The following is an 18,246-nucleotide window of genomic DNA, read 5'->3' on the forward strand; positions in this document are numbered from 1 at the left end:
TGGATGACCGGAGACCTTTTTACAGAATGGGTAATGAAACTTGACTCATTTTTTCGTGCTCAAGACAGGAAAGTAGCACTCCTGGTGGATAACTGTTCTGCCCACCCACACATTGAAGGGCTAAGCAACATCAACCTAATATTTTTCCCCCCTAACACCACATCTGTCCTTCATCCCATGGATCAAGGCGTAATACGAAGTCTTAAAGCTCATTATCGTCACAAAATTGTGCGTTTGTGTATCAAGGCTGTCGATAATAACGAACCCATGCCAAAAATTTCTATACTTCAAGCAATGAAAGATCTTGTTTCTTCGTGGAATGCTGTGTCGAAGGAGACTGTCATCAACTGCTTTAAAAAAGCTGGTATCAGCAAAACAAACAAGAGTATTGAAGAAGCTGATGATGATCATTTTTTTAAATTTTTGACAGAAGAACTTAACCGTTTGCGAGAGTTAGATCCTCGTGCCGTCCAAGAAGATCTCTCAGCGGAATCTTACATTGGTTTAGATTGCGATGTAGTAACCACCGGTTCACTTGCTACTGATGCTGAAATCATTGCTCAGATTTTAGACCCTAATTTTGAAAACGACGATAATGAAGTTGAAGATAGCGTTGACGAAGCTATTGACGTCGAAGCCCCGCCACGCCCATCTGATATTCAATAAGAAATTGCTTTTGAAACAATTCAAAATGCTTCGCTATACAGCTCAAAATACGGAAATGAAATACAATCCCTAGCACTAAAACTTGAGGATTTAATGAAGATGGAAAAGATGGATAATTTAAAGCAATGTCAGATAACAGATTTTTTCCAAAAGTTGTAGTTTTTGTTGTTAATGATTTTTGTCAGAAAAATAACTTGTTTTAATGAAAGTCGGGCAATTTTATTTATTTTCAACCCTTTTCTTGATATCTCGAACTCTCGATATCTCGAACTTTTTTTCCGGTCCCCTTACTGTTCGAGATATCGAGAGTCGACTGTAGTGACTATACCAAGTCACATTATATTGCAGTATATCTTTTTAAAATACTCTTTGATTATTATTTTTTTTAAATTTCAAATGAAAAAATTGCTGATAAAACTGTTTTTACCAGAAAGAATACGCTTTTATTTTACCATGTGCGTCCCATAGTAAGCCAAATCCAGCTGAAACCCAGCTTTAATTTTTAAATGATATGGAGTTGTAATGTAAAATAAGGTTGTTTAGCACAATCCATACTCATCTTCAACTTTTTACTGTCGACTGACTAGATTCAGGTTTGTAAAGAAAGCAATAACCACATTGCAAAATGAAAAAACTTTTTTAATTACTGATACTATCATCCGGGTAACATTAAATGTGAAAAGTTCTTAATTTTTAACAATTAGGAAATAACAATAATTGATAGATACTCAGCACATTATTGTTCTGTATGGGAACTTAAATCAACAGAAATAAATAAGCTTAGAAGATAGAATTTGGATAATTATCCTCTTAAAAGATGCAAGACCAGTTTGGTTTTAAGAAGAAAATCCAATCCAGGGATGAAACTGGACTGGTTTTGGAGTTGCCTAAAACTGATAGCTCTGAAACATTTAATACAGGTAACACAACTCGAAGAATTTTTCCCCACTTGAGAGGACAAGATTATTAGAATGTAGATAACTCTCATTAAAATGCATTATGTAATACTCTAATAGATTTTATTTAGTTCTTATCCATATATGCTATAAATTTTAGCTTTCGATTTTAGCATTCTGACACTTCTAAATTTCTTATACTAAATTTCTTATAGTTTTGTATTTCAAAACTTGGGCTTATAAAAAAGGGATTTGTAAAAATATGTATATGATAGAATAAAATAGAATATATGAGTTGTAACAAAACATTCAAAAGTGTAGTTAGAAAATGTAAAAAGATGACAGTTGTACCTTATTTACTTTTATTACTTCAGTATTTTACTATTTTTATTACTTCACTATTTCAATTGGAAATATGTTTTAATTTTAGAGTATATTGTAATATAATTACGAATCTGTTATGAGCAATACTCACTTTTTCACATGCAGAACATTATGAAAGAGAAGGTACTTTAGGTCGTAAATATTTGTCTTCTGATTCAGAGTATCTATACTTGCACATGTGAAAGGGTTTAAATTAACATTAGCATATCTTGGTTTTTACTATATGCAATTTATGTCAAAATATCATTACTTATTACTATAATAAATACGACCTTAAGACTCTCCATTAAGGATTACGTGAAGGTGATTGCAGATCTGGATTTGTCGTATTTTATTTAAAGTTTTTTTACTACTATTTTTAACTATAGAGTGCGGCAGCGATACTTGGCAGCGACACACACACAAATGCGCACTTGCATTTCACACGTAACCATGGGATATTCTTAAGAAACTACAATAAGTGGAAGGCTCCTTTTGGTGAAATTTTAATACATGCGGAGTTGTTAATATTTACCAAACTCGCACAGATTAAAATGAAAATTGATGTGCTAAAAAATACTTTACGAAGCTATTACTTACAACTAAATTATTAAAATGATATTTCATAAGTGGGGATGCAAGAGTTATTGAATATATAAACATGGAACTGAACTGATTTTATACCAACTGTTTGAAAAATATTATATATTCTCCCCTTGACCAGTAAATTTGTACAAATGATGAAAAATTATAGAAAGCAATTAAAACTGAATTTAAAAAAAAACTTTACGAAAATAATCCTTTAATGTTACTAAAGAAAATTGTTCTTTAAAAGTAATAAATTTCTTTTAAGAAATGCGAAATGAGAAAAATTAATAAGACAAAATGTAAAAAATGCATAAAAAATAAATAAAAGTGGAACAGTAATAAATAAGAAACAATTAAAAATAACATTTACAAACCGTAATTATAAATAACAGATAAATACCGATTTTAAATCTTAAAAAAAAAAATTTCAGCTTTGTAAATAAACTTTCCAAATAATGGCTTTCTATTCAAACCGATGTTCAAACGAAATTAATATGCTCATTTAACGACTTTTAGTTTTTTAAAAACAACTTTTTATTTGATATAAAAAAGGCAATAATTTTATCTAAAACAAATGAGAAATTACTTCTGATATCTGAAAATTTAAAACAACAGAGGACAAAGCAATGTAATTTCGATTTTTAATAATAAATATTGTGTTTTTAACTTCCGTTTTAATTAATCACAAAATAAGTTTTAAAATAAAGAGAATTAGAGCTATAATAGATGAAAAAAATTCGAATATCCAGCATTTAGAAGCATGAGAGTCATACAAAAAAGGCCTAAAAGCGTATACCAGAACCATCTGAATTAATTCAGATTTTTCACATAATTGAAGACCAATCGAAATCCTCATCATCATCATCAATAACAACTTCATGTCTATTTGCATATAAGTTGGGTTTTAGAAAAGAACTATCGGCAGAGGAATGCTGCTGATTGAAATTTAGTCTAATATTTTCTGACGAGATATTGGCAGAGTTACACCTAATCATACTATCATTTAAATTTCCAAAGTTTGTTAAGCTAACATTAGGAGTTTGTAATGGGTTCATATAAATAACAGGTTGCAGAATTTCATTTTCAAGTAAAGATGAACTTCCAGAATGATTTGTGTTACATGTGATTTTATTTGCATAAGCAACAGAACCAGGCATTAATGGAGGAGGACCGCAAGGACTAGCATAAGAACCAAGTTGAGAAGGTGTTGAATACTGTGATAGCTGTGGGGAGGGCAATTGCGGTTGTTGAGGTCTAGAATAAGAAGTATGCTGAGGTGGCTGACATCTTTGGTATGGACTGTGTTGGGAATTCAAATCATCAGGAACAATTCCCAATCGAAAATGTCCAGGTTGCACTAAACTATGTTTTACACTACTTTTATTGCCACTTTCAAACGTGCCTTGGAATTTTAGGTAGTTTGAATATGAAAACTCTAATTGATCAATATCATGCTGGTCTAACCCTTGAACACCTTGAAGACTATCAATCAGACTGTAAAATTGATCAGGCATAATGTGGCTCCAGTTACCTGAATTCATACTTGACATCAAAGTCTCCATAGTTTCCAAAATATCCTTATCAGTCATGCTAGAAGTTGGCTGTGTTATAATAGTTGGTTGAAGAGGATTAGGAGATTGTAAATCAGGAGAGAAAACAGATACAGAAGCAATGCTTTCTGAAAAAAAGATTTAAAATATAAAAATTTAACAAAATATCAGTAATTTTTAATGTTATTTTCTAAAAACTGACAAATACCATTTGAAGTAACTGCAAGGGAATCCTCAGTTTGTGGAATACTTTTATGCATTCGATTACTATCAACATTTGTTTGATTAAAAACAGACTTGTATAGACTCTTAAATGAAGCCGATAAGTCATCAAGACTGAAATGTTCAGCAAACACTCGATTATCAAGGGGACAATTACGCCTCTTCTCAAAGACAATACCATCAGTATTGCTTAGATGAATTTCAGGTGCATTTGAAGTAGAAAAGCTGCTGTGAGAAGTGGGAGAAAAAGAACCAGTGTTTATTTCAGTTGATGGACTTGGAACAGCTGGGGAAGACATGTTTGACAATGGAGATCTGGGTTGAGGAGAAACAGATTTAGGAGATTTCACTGATGCACATTGACTTGGGGAATGAGTTTCATTACGATAAGGTGAAGATTTCTATAAATGAAATCATAAAGATATCAACTAGAAGAAAAAATGAAACAAAGATTTAAGTTTTCAAAAAACCAAAAATACCCTTTCTCTTTCATTTTTTCTTTGGACCCTTGATTGTCTGCCATTACAAAAGTCATCTGGCTGAGGATTAGGATCAATTGCCCAATAAGAGCCCTAAAAGCATGTTGTAACAACAAATTAAAAACCATAAAAATAATTTTGAATTTGCATGAACCTGATAGTGAAATTATGAAGAATTGAAAAATCTAATTTTTATGAAAATGAAATACAAATATCTTACCTTCCCAGGATCTTCTTTGGTTCTTGGAACTTTTAAAAAACAGCGATTTAAAGAAAGATTATGACGAATGGAATTCTAAACAAAACTAACCAAGCTTAATTCAAAAATTTCTAAACCAAACCAAAGCTTAAGTATTCATAAGAAAATTGCTACACTTATTAGAAATCAAATTGTCCAAAACTTTTACAATTTTGAGCCTCATATCATACTTAAAATTTTATGTATTACTGTTATAATGAATGGAAACTTCAGCTCAAAATGAGTAATTTTGACTTTGCTAAACTATAGAATATTTGATAATCACAAAATTATATCAGAAGTTTTTTCGAGTTTTAAAACTAGTTATCTATTAACCTGAATGAACTCAAGTAGAACAAAGAAGCAATAGGAAAAAAGTCCAATACAAGTGACCAAAAATGCTTGATTCTTTACTGCAGCACGTGCATTTGAGAAATGAAAGAAAATCCCACAAAGCATTAAATATTTATTGCTTCCATGAATATTTGTTTTTCTCATGTTAAATTCAGCAAACAATAACCATGTATTGAAATTAAGTTGAATATTATTTTCACATTGAAGTAACACATCATAGGGTGTCATAATGATAAAGGTAGTAAATTTTAACTTTGTATGCTAACAGCTGGCTATATTTCAAAGAAAACATCAGGATTAAATAAAAAAGGAGAGAACTTTGTTTTTTTTTAAAAGAAATTTTTAAAAATGAAACTTTTAATGGTGGCCAAACATAAGTTTTTGACTGCAGGATCGAGTATGAAATATATTTTTTTAAATGAATGATTTCCAGTATTTGATCATTATTATGCTGCAAAATTTAACCAAAGGAGGTCAGCATATTTGTAGTTTATAAAAACATTTCTTACTTTATTCCAAACATTATAGAGAACAGATGATTAAATCTCCAAAATTCCTTCAACAATCTCCATAATGAAAGATCTCTTTACTCTAGAAACATGTCTCTAGAGTAAGGAGATCTTTCGTTAGGTGTTCTTACAATTGAGCTTTAGAGTTTGATTTAATTTATCATTCTGGTAATTTTAGTGGCTATTAAGGAGAATATACCTGTCAAGAGAGAAAACATTTCTAAAATTTCTGTATGTTCACTGAAATATGCTGATGATATTATCCAACTCCATGATTTAAACAGAGGAGAGATATAACTACTTTTTTGTTTAACAAAACTTTGTACTTTCTTTACTAAAGGGTTATGATTCAAATATATTCTTTTTTGTGGATACTATGGACAATATTTTGATAGAAATATTAACTTTTTCACATAGCTGATAAATTGGAGAGAGATATCAGCTCATCTGGAAGGGAGCTTTTACCTATTATTAAAGGTTAAAGTGAGAATACTGAACAAGTCTCATAGCATTCAAAGAACCATTTGAATATTTAATTTTTTATGTAAAGGATTTCTTTGATGATATTTTGAGCATGTTGTGGGTAGATAAAATTGATCAAGACCACTCTAAATTTAATAAGGTTGATTAAAATCCACTTTAAATTTAGTAAGTAGAAAAAAAACAAAAAATTCAGTAAAAAACTTAAAAAGTAGTGTAATAGAATATAACTCACAACAAATAAAATAATATTTGAGCAATTATCATTAGAGACTGAATATTAGCAGTCTGTAAAAATCAGGTTTAATGTTTACTGATTTAGAATCCTATAAAATATTATTAAAAATTGCTTAAAAATCAATAAATCAGTTATCATGCATGCATATATATATATATATATATATATATATATATATATATATATATATATATATATATATATATATATATATGTATATATATATATGCATATGCGTGTATACATACATACATATATACATACATACATACATACATACATACATACATACATACATACATACATACATACATACAACGTAATACAAAAAAAAAATTATAATATATATATTATGATTATTTTTTTGGCAGATAGCAAAATCTATATTAAAAAATATGAAGAAAATGAAACAATAAGCTAGAATTTCAATAGACATTTGAAGCTAATCAGAAATATTTGTTGACATTTTTTTTTATTTAGAATTTGCACATTTAATGGAACGCATTAAAGGTGTATACCCAGAAATCTCGAGAAATGGTGTAAATTTCCAGAAATCAAAAATTCCAAAAAATTTTCACTTTTGTATGAAATTACCAAATATATTTTCCTCATCCTATTATACTTGTTTTGGTATGACTGACTTAAATAATGCAGTAACTTCAACTTTTGAGTACTATGATTACAGCTTATAAACTTATTATATACTGTGCAAAAAAAAAAAAAAAAAAACATTGTAATATCAGTTTGTGCAAAATATAGAAAATTTTGTAAACTATTTTTGATGGTTAAACAGATGTGAAAATGCTCTTTATAAAATACAAATCATGTCAGGTAATAGTTTTTCAAGTAACATTTAACAATCAGATAGCAGCTAAATTAGCTACAAGTTATCTTCTTTGGAGAAAAATGCACTTATCATCCAACTAATTTATGTTAAACACTTGTGAAAATGCTTCATACAAAGCAATTATGTTACCTTCCATCCTGAGCTGGATTCATTGTAGTAAGGGAAACTCTCAGAAATCCATTGGTATATTTCGGCTAAAGTCATCTTCCCTTTTTCTGAGGAATTAATTGCAAACGTGATAATATTAGCATAACTATAAGGAGGCTTTGATCTTCCATAGGATACTGAAGGATCATACTTAGCATGCACATCAAACTGTCCGCATGGTAGTCGATGAGAAGATATCTTGTCGTTTTCTTGATTATTTACTTGGGAAACATGACCAGTTATGGTTCCCCCAACTGACATTTGGGGAAGCCAATCCATCGCAGTTAAACTTGAATTAAGCTTCGCCATGACTTTTTCGTTGCTGTTGATGGTAGTTAAAGTGTTTAAATATGGAATTTTATCGATCCATATATTATTAAGGAATTAAAACAAAAATCCAAATCGGGTTTTCATAAGTAAAAATATTGCGTGCTTTTTCATACTATTTCGCTAAGTGTCAGAGAGTGTTTAAAGTGACTAAAAACGAAAAGTTATGACATTTTTTTCCTTTAAATCCTTTAAAGAATATTCCCGAATATCTCGGAGTATTCATATTTTGTTGTTGCTGGAAATTATCAATTCTCAGGTTGGAGGCTTCTGAGCTGTGCTGTTTGAATGTTTTTTTTTTCTAAAAAAAGACATCAATACAGATGTTAGGTTTTCTCATTTGAATATTTTGGTAAAACTCAAATTTAATTTAGAACTCAAAATATGTAATCATATTACTGGCCAGCGTGAACCTTTCTACAAAAGCATACATATGAAATATTGTAGAACACGATGAAAGGTGAAAAAAATAGTAAAGGTTTGAAAGTTAAGGTCATTAAATTTTCTGTAATTTACGGAAATGTAAATTTCTAGTATATGTATGCAACTAGTGTGAATAGTGGTTTTTTTATTTTAATAATGTTGTATATACTTACTTACCTCTGTCAATTAATTAAACAATTTGTTTAGTTATTAAGCTTTATTATAACAATACAAAGTTAAATACGATGTAAAAAAATGCCAATTAAATGTGTATGCTTTTATGTCTGTTTAAATGACTGAACCTTTTGTTTTAATTTGTAAAACTTTCTTGACATATTGCACTGACTATGTATTTTAAGTGAGTTCATAAAAAGTTTTTAATAATTTTAAAATAGATTATTATTATTATGTTAATTAAATTTACTGTTTTAGAAGATACACAAAGTCCCATGTGCGAAAATGTGTTAACGATCAAGACTATTTTCGTTATATTTGTGGTGGATTTATTTTTAAAGGCAATGTAAGGTCCATTACTTCGAAAATTAGAGCTTTGCATTATGAAGCTAGGGGATCAAGATAAAATGTTTGCACTCCACAAAGTGTGTATAAAGTGTGTCTCTAATCTATTTAAACGGTGTAATGGAAAACTTAAAAATTACCTTTTTCAATCCCTATTGTAAGGTCTGCACAAAAAGATCATGTTATTGATTGTTATTTTTTCTTGACAAAGACGACACAATTTAGTAAAAAGACTGCTCACTGTATTTACGATTAGACCGAAACCATACCAAGAAGGAGAAAATCCCTTAACCAATACTGGGTTGTTGTGTTTTTTTTAGTGATGCTGAGGAAGAGTCAGGTATTAACAAACTCAGTAAATTGTAGACGAGGAATGGCTGTCTGATGATAAGCCTAAAATAATCAACCAGGCACAGCTAGACCTGTTTGTAAGAAAAAATGGATTATCAAAACAGGATGCGTGTTTGGCAGGATCCATGCTAAAAGAATTCGGTGTGTTGGCAAAGGAAACGAGGACGTCAGTATACAGAACAAGGGATAGGTTTACTTGGAGTACTTCAAAAGAAGTAAAAACAAAGACTTTGTGTATTGCTGCGATACAGAAGGTCTGCTGTCGAAGATGGGCACCCATAGGAATGTAGAGAATGATTGTTGGTTATTCAATGATGGCAGCCTTAAAAGTTTGAAAGCAGTTCTTCTACATGTAAACAATGAATATCCAGCTATTCCCATCATTAAATATCAATACTTATATCATCATTTATATAACCATTTAAGAAAGTTTCCCAAATGTTACTTTTAATAAATAGTTTAACTGCATTTTAATACTTCTTAATTTTATCTTTCATAACTTAAGTAATCTTAAATAACTCTAATAGCAATAGTCTTTACAAAAACAACTTTATTAATTTTTCAGGAAGTTTCTATTTAGTTTCTTTCCTAATTCTCCTTTAAAGTAAAGCTAATTACTGGATCATAGGGACAAAGGACTTTCCTCATCAAGTCCAGTTAGTGTTTAGCCTGGAGTTTTTCTTGATTTTCTTTAAATTACATCCTGATTCGAGGTTTCTTTTAACATAAGCAATTTTATTTATTCTCAAGTTCCTAATCACGACGTGGATTAGGAACTTGAGAATAAATAAAATTGCTTATGTTAAAATTACAGACCTGCTTTCTTTAACTAAACGAAATTTCATAGGTTGATTTGTTAAAGTAAAAGATGGTTGTTCAATAACCCAGGTTACAACTCCTATTTGCTCACCTTGCAGAAGTACAAAGCAACAAACAAATTTTCTTCAGGGGGATTAATCTCAGAATTACTACGGATTTGTTCTGAGAATTCTAAAAAGTGATAAAGAATCACATACCATAAGAAATGCCAGGTAAAAATATCTGAATGTATTTGACATTTTGACATCAAAAAGTTTTTTATCCCTATATTGCACAATACTCGACATTTAGTAATTGATTGAATAGAGCACCCTTGTGCAATAAGTGGTATTAAATGATAAACTAAATGATAAGTTTAGAGTAATCTTTTTACATTAAGATTACAATTAGTTTTTTTGTTCAGAAAAATTAGTTAAAAATGGGATTTCTGAAAAGCAGAGGTTTTCGAAACACAAAAATCATTTAAAACATAAATTCCATATTTTTTTATGGGTAAAAGTATTGTGCCCTTACTCTTACAGTTTTATTTCATAATCCTTGTTTACCTTTGATTTGTATTTATAAGTGACCTCTTTATTCTTTGTTATTACAAAAAATATTTGTGTGCTATTTTAAGATCAACGATATGTATTGATGCAATCTTTTCAGCTGTTTGGCAACTTTTTACTGATCTACTTTAATGATTATATTATTTTAAATTATCTTGATGTTTCCTTGAGTTACAATTTGGGTCAAACTAGATAAAAAATGTGCTCTCAAAAGAGTGGTTAATTTTTTCTTTAAAACATTTTGAACATTTTTTACTGAATATGTCCCGGTGGGAAGTGAGCTAGCGACTTGCGATCGACTAGCTAGCTTTATAGCAATTTTCTAGCGATTTTTCTTTTCTTGTTTTATTCTTTCGTAATATCTTTAACATCTTCAAAAATTCAATTTTTAGCGTTGGATCTATTATAATTATGAAAATAATTTTTTTAAATTAAAAATACTCTATTTTAGTTAAATAAAAATCTCATGTTTTTCAGATTTCTTTGAAAATAATATCAAATTTTTTTACTTCTTTTAACTATAAAATACAAAATAAAAGTTTTATGAAGCAATTATTTATACTTTTGAAATAAAAAATTGTTGCAATTTAATATTATTTAAAAAAGGGCACTTAATTTATAGAAAAGTTGTGAGGGGTTTATTACCATTTTTTTGCTGTTTTGAGTCACTGTGCGACGTTGTGTCAACGTCGAAGCAAGGTTGAAATTTCAACGTTGGAATTTTACTTTCGCATTCCCCTATTTTTTTTACAGATTAAGAAAGATCTTCGTTTAAAAATAAGAAAACGTATAAGAAACAATACTTTTAGACCAACTTATTGTACTCTAAACTCAATCTGAAAAATTTAAAAATGCAAAAACGCAAATATTCGCCATTTTTTCATGGCGATAACGAATTTAAAAAACAATTTAAATGTAGCAGTTAAAGACCTGGGAGCTTATTCACCAAACTTTTGTAACTTTTGCGCAGCCCAGCTAAGGTTACGGAAATCGTAAGTTCATGTTACAATTTGGTATTCACCAATGTTTCGCAGCATTTCCCACTGATCTCTATAATAACTGGATAGCGCATCTCTAATATCAAAATTGACTCCAAAATCGCCATATTGGAAAGCCCCAGAACGCTGAAATCTGATGTGTATTTAAAGCGTTAAACCGAAAAACAGAACTTATAGCTTACGAGATTTAAATTTTGGGGGCTTTCCAATATGGAGATTTTGGCGTCGAAAAATTAGAAGTTTTGCTCGGAGTTGCGCTATCCAGTTATTTTAGAACTTACGATAAGAAAACTGCAACGGCAACTTCTACAATTTATGATAAATATTTGACACTAGGCATGCGCAACGGATGGGATTCCCTGAAATGCCGTTTTAAAACTTTTTACGCAACGTCAAAACGTTGAAATTCGCGTTTTCTGAAAACGGCTTATAAATAGATCAAAGTAGTATTTGCTCCAAAAGTATATACAAAATTGCTTAACTCCGAAACGGTAAATCTGGATTCTTGGGCACAATGTTATAAAAACTCTCACGGCAGTTCCGTAATGGAACTTTATTGTGGGCATGCGCATTAACAAATATTTTTCCGGCTTGATTTTTAATAAAGCGTGCAACACGCAAAAAAACTTTGAAAAGCCTTGCCCTAATAACTTAATTTAATATATCTTTTTATAACAATGGCATGTTAAAATTTCTTTTTTTTAATAAGTGTTTATTATTACTTGCTTTCAAGAGAGAAAAATATTACACAAAAGAATTTGTCAAACTTTTACAAGATTTAGAACTTTACCTATTTTTTTGGTATGAAGTTTAGGGAAGTCAGTAATTCTTCATAAATAAGTACTTTAATAAATTTTTTGAGAAAGTCTGGAGTGTTTAAGAGTCATTTTTTGTAAGAATCAGGCAGTCAATGGAAGTGACCTCCTCCAAATTGCTTGAATTTTTTATATATTGATCAGAATATAGAAAAAACCTGTTGGGGAAAAAAAAAATTTTCAAAAATGTTTCGTTCACTCGGAATCTGGGCTTAAATTTTTGAGATTTTTTTAAAAATTTTTAGAAATTTAGTTTTTGCCACCTTTGAACCCATTTTTTTGGCAAGGCAAAAAGTTGCACATAGCTTTTGTAGTTAATATCAGACGTAACCCAAAAGCTCTCTCCAAAAAATATAAAAAAGTTGCGTGACACTGTGCGGTTGGCTAATTATCATAGTTCAAAAGTACAAAATCAATCACTTTTGTCAATTTTTAATCGGAGTTAATTCTAGCGGCGAAGTGTTGCACACAATTTTTCTTTTAGGATTTGAAATTATCAAAGGTATTGAGTCTAAAAATGCAAAGAAAGTTATGTGATACCTAAGGCCTATTAATATATTAAGGCTTGAAATTGGAAAAAAATGTTTTAGTATACTTACAAAATGAACCATTACGGCAGAGGCGCTTAGTTTTGTAAAAATGTAAACATATCCAACTGTCAATACAAAAAGGTCCTAACATAATAATAAAAAAAATTCGTGTGATTTTGTCACACGCATGATATAACATGAATTAAAAACTGAACAAAAATCTAACATCAAGATAACTATATTGCTAATTAAATAAAACATAAATTAAACATTTAAATGTTTTTCCATTTAAAAATTAGTTTTTCATTTATTAATAGAGTCATTTACACACATTATCCACCACATCACACATAATTTCTACTCTGCTGCAGTAAGTTTCTCTAAGAATAATGATATGACTGTATTATAGTCTTCTTCGGATAATGAATAATCGCCACAACCACTGATTAGAAAAGGAGCATTTACTAAACAGATAATTTTATCAGTTTGGTTATTTATCTCCTCGGTAGTAACTGGCCAGCGAAAAGTATTCTTCTCTTGCCCGTTAATCATACAATTAACTCTGATCCCAGTTATAGATACCTAAAAGTATTAGCGCAACATTTAAAATAATATAATAAAGAGTTTATGATTTGTTTAATTTTGCTTACATTCAATAAAACTTGTAAAGTCTTATATAATGTCATTCTGAAATTATTTTTACATTTTATTTATATTCCTTTTATTTTAGAGCACTGTTTTGTAAAACAAAATAAAAACTTGAAAGTAATATATACTTTGAATAATATTACCTCCACAATATATCCAATATTCCATTGTTTTTCATATGCAACAGCAACCCAATCATTCACTTTCCATACAAGACAAATTTCTTTTGCAAGATTGGCGATGTCTTCCTCATATTTATTATCATCTTCATTGTCTCCTGCCAGATTAAAGTCATCATTTTCGCCATAAACTTCTTTGTTATCGTTAACCTGACTATTTTCATTATTTTCTGTTGTCGGTTCTACCAGCTTACCTTTTCTTTTCAGGTTACTAAATCTATAACAATATCAATTGTACATATTTTTAAACATATGTAAACAAACACACAAAATTATAACTTTCACCTAAATTTTAATTTCATATTTGTAAAAGAACTATTTAACAGTCAGAAACATAATCTAATTTGAAAAAGTTTTGATAGCAACAATGCCTACCTTGAAAATAAAGATCTTATCTGTTGGCTAGTTACATATTGATCAGGCGGAAGTTCTCTCCTCAGCTGCATGTGAACCTGCTCAGGGCTCATTTTATTACCTGATTCTTCTCCACGAATAAAGTATTTATACAACAGTTCTTTCTGCTGATTTGAAAATCTAAAAGAACTTCGAACTGGTAATGCCCAACCTTGCAATAGAAAAATGTTCATGCAATGTGTTTTGTCTTTTACGGAAGCAATGTTAGAGGATGAAGAAATTGGCATATTTAGTTGTGAAGTAATTTTCATCTTATGAACAAACGAGTTGCGAACTTTATCCAATGATGTTAATGATTTCGGAACTGTATGAAGACCGGATAGCATGTGTTCTTCTAACTCAGCATCGCTTTCAAATGATAAAGTACAATTCATTTCAGTGCAAAATCTTAATGAATATAATTGCCTGTCACTTCTTTTCTGTTTTTCCTTAAGTGACTTGTTACGCTTAATTGAATTATCTGTTTTGCTATATGGCAACAACAACTTAATCGAGGGTTGAATTTTAAGATTTCCATACTCTTGTTCAATTCCCTCACCGATATTGAAATAACGCCACATCTTCATACTTTTCTCACCAAACTCAAATGAGTGATAGTTGCTAATGTTCTTAATCTTTGGTCCAGTAACTACAGCTTTATCATTGCTAATTTGAGCAACTGCTACTTTTGCATCTTTAGCGCCAAAACTATAATGCATAGCCTTGTGTATATCTTCAGCAGTCAAAAGATTATTACCAGAGTCAACGTAACTCCTTAAAATTGTCTTTACAACTGCACTCTCCCTGTCACATTGATCTTTTCCACAACAGGGTTCATTATAATCATATCTCAGCAACTTTATATCTCTCTCTTTGCATACATTGTAGATTGCTTCAGCTGAAAGATTTCCCTGATAGCAGCCGGCATTATCAGATTTGGTAAACATTTTCTTGATATGCGGTTGATCAATTCTGAATTGGTCTAAAACTGCAGTGGCTAACGAAACAACATCACCTATTCCCTGATCACACCTATACATTGAAGTAAAGTAAACACGTTTGAATAACTTTCCTGCTATTTTTATGAAGAATATATCCACATGTAAACTCATTCCTTTCTTGCCAAAATACTCTCTTTGGCCCTCTCTGTATCGAACCGGAAGAATTTCTTGACAAAAAGCCAGAAAGCAGTTTCATCGTTTAATTGCTTAAAAGCTTCGATTTTTGCCTTTTTCTGTTGAGAATCTCTCATCAGGTGTTTTATGTAGTTGAATACATCCTTTACAGCAATTTCCAAATCATAAATAGAATCAGCATCGTCAGAATTTTGAATTGTTAGTTCTTTGATCATCTCGATAGCTTTGCACAAATCATAGCAATCGGCACATACCACTTCTGATATCTCTGTGTTGGATTGAAGATTTTTTTCAGATGGATCTGATAAGGCATGTTTTGAGCTATGAGAAGAAATGTTTGAGTCATTGACACTACAATTGGTTTGATAACTTGTTTTCAAATACCTTTTTCCTTTTTCAAGGGCAGCTTCGAGAGATTTAGAACTAAATCTTTGTGCCAATTTTTGTAATGTTTGAAAACCATTCATGCCTGAAGCAGTAACATCATCTAATCCAGCTAAGCTTTTTCGACTTGAAGGTTTTATTGCATGCAATACTTTCCACAAACTTGAATCAGATAATGGTATATAATTGTTTTCACTACAACTTTTTCGATAGAACATGATAGCGTGGCTATATTTTGTCGTCAGTATTGCATGCACTATCTTTTGTTCTTCACCGCTGTCGTATTTTAATTTGGTTATTCCATAAGCAACATCATGCAAAATACCGCTTGTAAATATAAAGTCTAAGAAATGTTCACACTTTGTTTGATCAAGACTAGATCGGACGAATACTTTCTTCTCTGGAAATGCCAACCCTTTATGAGATGCATGCCATTTTCTTGCTGTTTCTATACGATGTTTGGTACACTCAAATGTGTTCATTATAAACTTTTTGGTATACTTGGTATGGTCTAATAATGAGAGGATAACTAACTTTCCCATGGAATCACTTTGCTTATATACTTTCTGAGCACGAATAATTTCAATTGGGAGAGGGCTATTTATTTCATCAACATTTTTACTGTTAAGAAAATCTATAAGTATTTCCTCTTGTCCAGGAGCAACAGCTTCCGCAAATTTTTTCTTTAATAAGTTTTCTAGGCGAACATACTTGCGTTTTAACTTATCTTTAGTAGTATCTTCCAGATATTCGAACTTCCTTTTTAATCTAAATTTTATTGGACTTGCATTAAGAACCTCAGTTACACTCTCACGGCTTCTTAGAGATTCGTCCAAAATCTCCTGTGAAACATTAATTTCACCGGGATCAAATTCTTCATCTGGAGTAGCAGGTGTCATATATGTTTGTTCTTGTTGTGTTTGTGTTTCTGTACATAAATTGGTGTTTTCGTTGACTCTAGATAAAGCAGTTTCTTGCTTTAAATGGGTAAAACACAGCATTGCACCAACTGAAAATACCTCATTGTATCGCTTTGACATTGATATGACGACATGTATTGGTGACGCCCTTAAAGCGGGAGATTTTTTTCCTTTTATATTTAGATGGTGAGGATGAAAGCATGTTTTTGGAGGACTCCATGCAATACCAAACGTGTACTGGTGAAAAGCACATATTTGTTCATCCTTTTCAAGATTTCTTTTAAGTCTATTTGCAATAAGTCCATTTTCTTCCCAAATATTATTATCGTTTAATCGCATGACCTAAAAACAATTTTTTAAACAATTTTTAAGTGTGTCATTTAAAGCATTGTTTATAATCTGACTCTTCACGAAAAATGTTTACAAGTTTGAAATACATTGTTGTTATTATTAAAATACAATATTGCAAGAGTGTGATTAATTTAGTGATTATTTATTAAAAGAGTGAGGAATTAATTAAAAGAGCTATTTTTTTTTGTTTAAAGAACTTTGTCTCAAAATCTTATTGCAGAGAAGTTATAACGTATGTAAATATAAAAATTATATTACAGTCTGCGTAAATTTAAAATACATAATTACCTTTAAGTTGATGAGGTGTTTCTTAACATCAACATCTCCCAGCTGATGAATGTAGAACATTTTGTTTATAATTTTATGTTTTTTGAATGATCCACAATTTCCTTTTGAAAAGCAACAACAGTTTTCATAAAAATATTTGTTTTGTTTCATACTCAACTAAAAACAAGTTCTATTTATGCAGTACCTATTTCTCAATAGCAATGATAAAATATCTACTCTATTTATGCAAATTTTAAAGATCGTTAAAATAAAGTTAAGACATTTTTATGGTAAAGTAAACAACCGCCCACTAACTTGTTTCTCCACAATCGTGATATCAGCGATTCTTCTTCCATTCGATCACCACAAGTTATTTGGTTATGACGTAAATTTAAATAATTCACTTCTGATCATGTATTGTTTTTTATTATTATTTATTTCAATTGTTATGATTTCTATATCATAGTCAGAAACGCTTAAATTTTTTCTTAACACTACGTGCAATGTTTTGTGTAATGCTAAATGCTAATTTTGGATGATAGAAATTTTATTGTGAGCGAAAACCTCATCTGTGTGTCCAAAAAAATATCTCTTCATACTTAATCATTTTTAACAATTTGTACCTTTATTTTTAACTTAATATCTAAAGATCACACGAATTTTTTTTATTATTATGTTAGGACCTTTTTGTATTGACAGTTGGATATGTTTACATTTTTACAAAACTAAGCGCCTCTGCCGTAATGGTTCATTTTGTAAGTATACTAAAACATTTTTTTCCAATTTCAAGCCTTAATATATTAATAGGCCTTAGGTATCACATAACTTTCTTTGCATTTTTAGACTCAATACCTTTGATAATTTCAAATCCTAAAAGAAAAATTGTGTGCAACACTTCGCCGCTAGAATTAACTCCGATTAAAAATTGACAAAAGTGATTGATTTTGTACTTTTGAACTATGATAATTAGCCAACCGCACAGTGTCACGCAACTTTTTTATATTTTTTGGAGAGAGCTTTTGGGTTACGCCTGATATTAACTACAAAAGTTATGTGCAACT

The 18,246-nt window shown here is 30.2% G+C and overlaps 1 protein-coding gene and 1 pseudogene across 2 annotated transcripts; both read right to left on the reverse strand.

Annotated features, from left to right (window-relative positions):
- Positions 1 to 2,752: 2,752 nt before the first annotated feature.
- Positions 2,753 to 7,958, reverse strand: LOC145185798 (uncharacterized). The gene is made up of 5 exons (XM_080061813.2): positions 7,560 to 7,958; positions 4,985 to 5,059; positions 4,765 to 4,857; positions 4,272 to 4,686; positions 2,753 to 4,191 (listed from the first exon to the last, which is right to left on the reverse strand). Exons 1-5 carry the CDS (start codon positions 7,884 to 7,886, stop codon positions 3,338 to 3,340), a joined length of 1,764 nt encoding a protein of 587 aa, XP_079917939.2. The 5' UTR covers positions 7,887 to 7,958; the 3' UTR covers positions 2,753 to 3,337.
- Positions 7,959 to 13,131: 5,173 nt separating this feature from the next.
- LOC145186982 (uncharacterized) lies at positions 13,132 to 17,587 on the reverse strand (annotated as a pseudogene). Its single transcript, XR_016455406.1, has 5 exons — positions 17,501 to 17,587; positions 17,207 to 17,307; positions 14,110 to 16,909; positions 13,699 to 13,951; positions 13,132 to 13,489 (listed from the first exon to the last, which is right to left on the reverse strand). The product of XR_016455406.1 is annotated as an uncharacterized LOC145186982 (transcript).
- Between the last annotated feature and the right edge of the window lie 659 nt (positions 17,588 to 18,246).

The sequence above is a fragment of the Hydra viridissima genome, unplaced genomic scaffold (assembly GCF_058129835.1).
Source record: "Hydra viridissima isolate aposymbiotic clone 2 unplaced genomic scaffold, HvirCarnegie_v1 scaffold_9, whole genome shotgun sequence".
In the NCBI taxonomy this organism is placed as follows: Eukaryota; Metazoa; Cnidaria; class Hydrozoa; order Anthoathecata; family Hydridae; genus Hydra; species Hydra viridissima.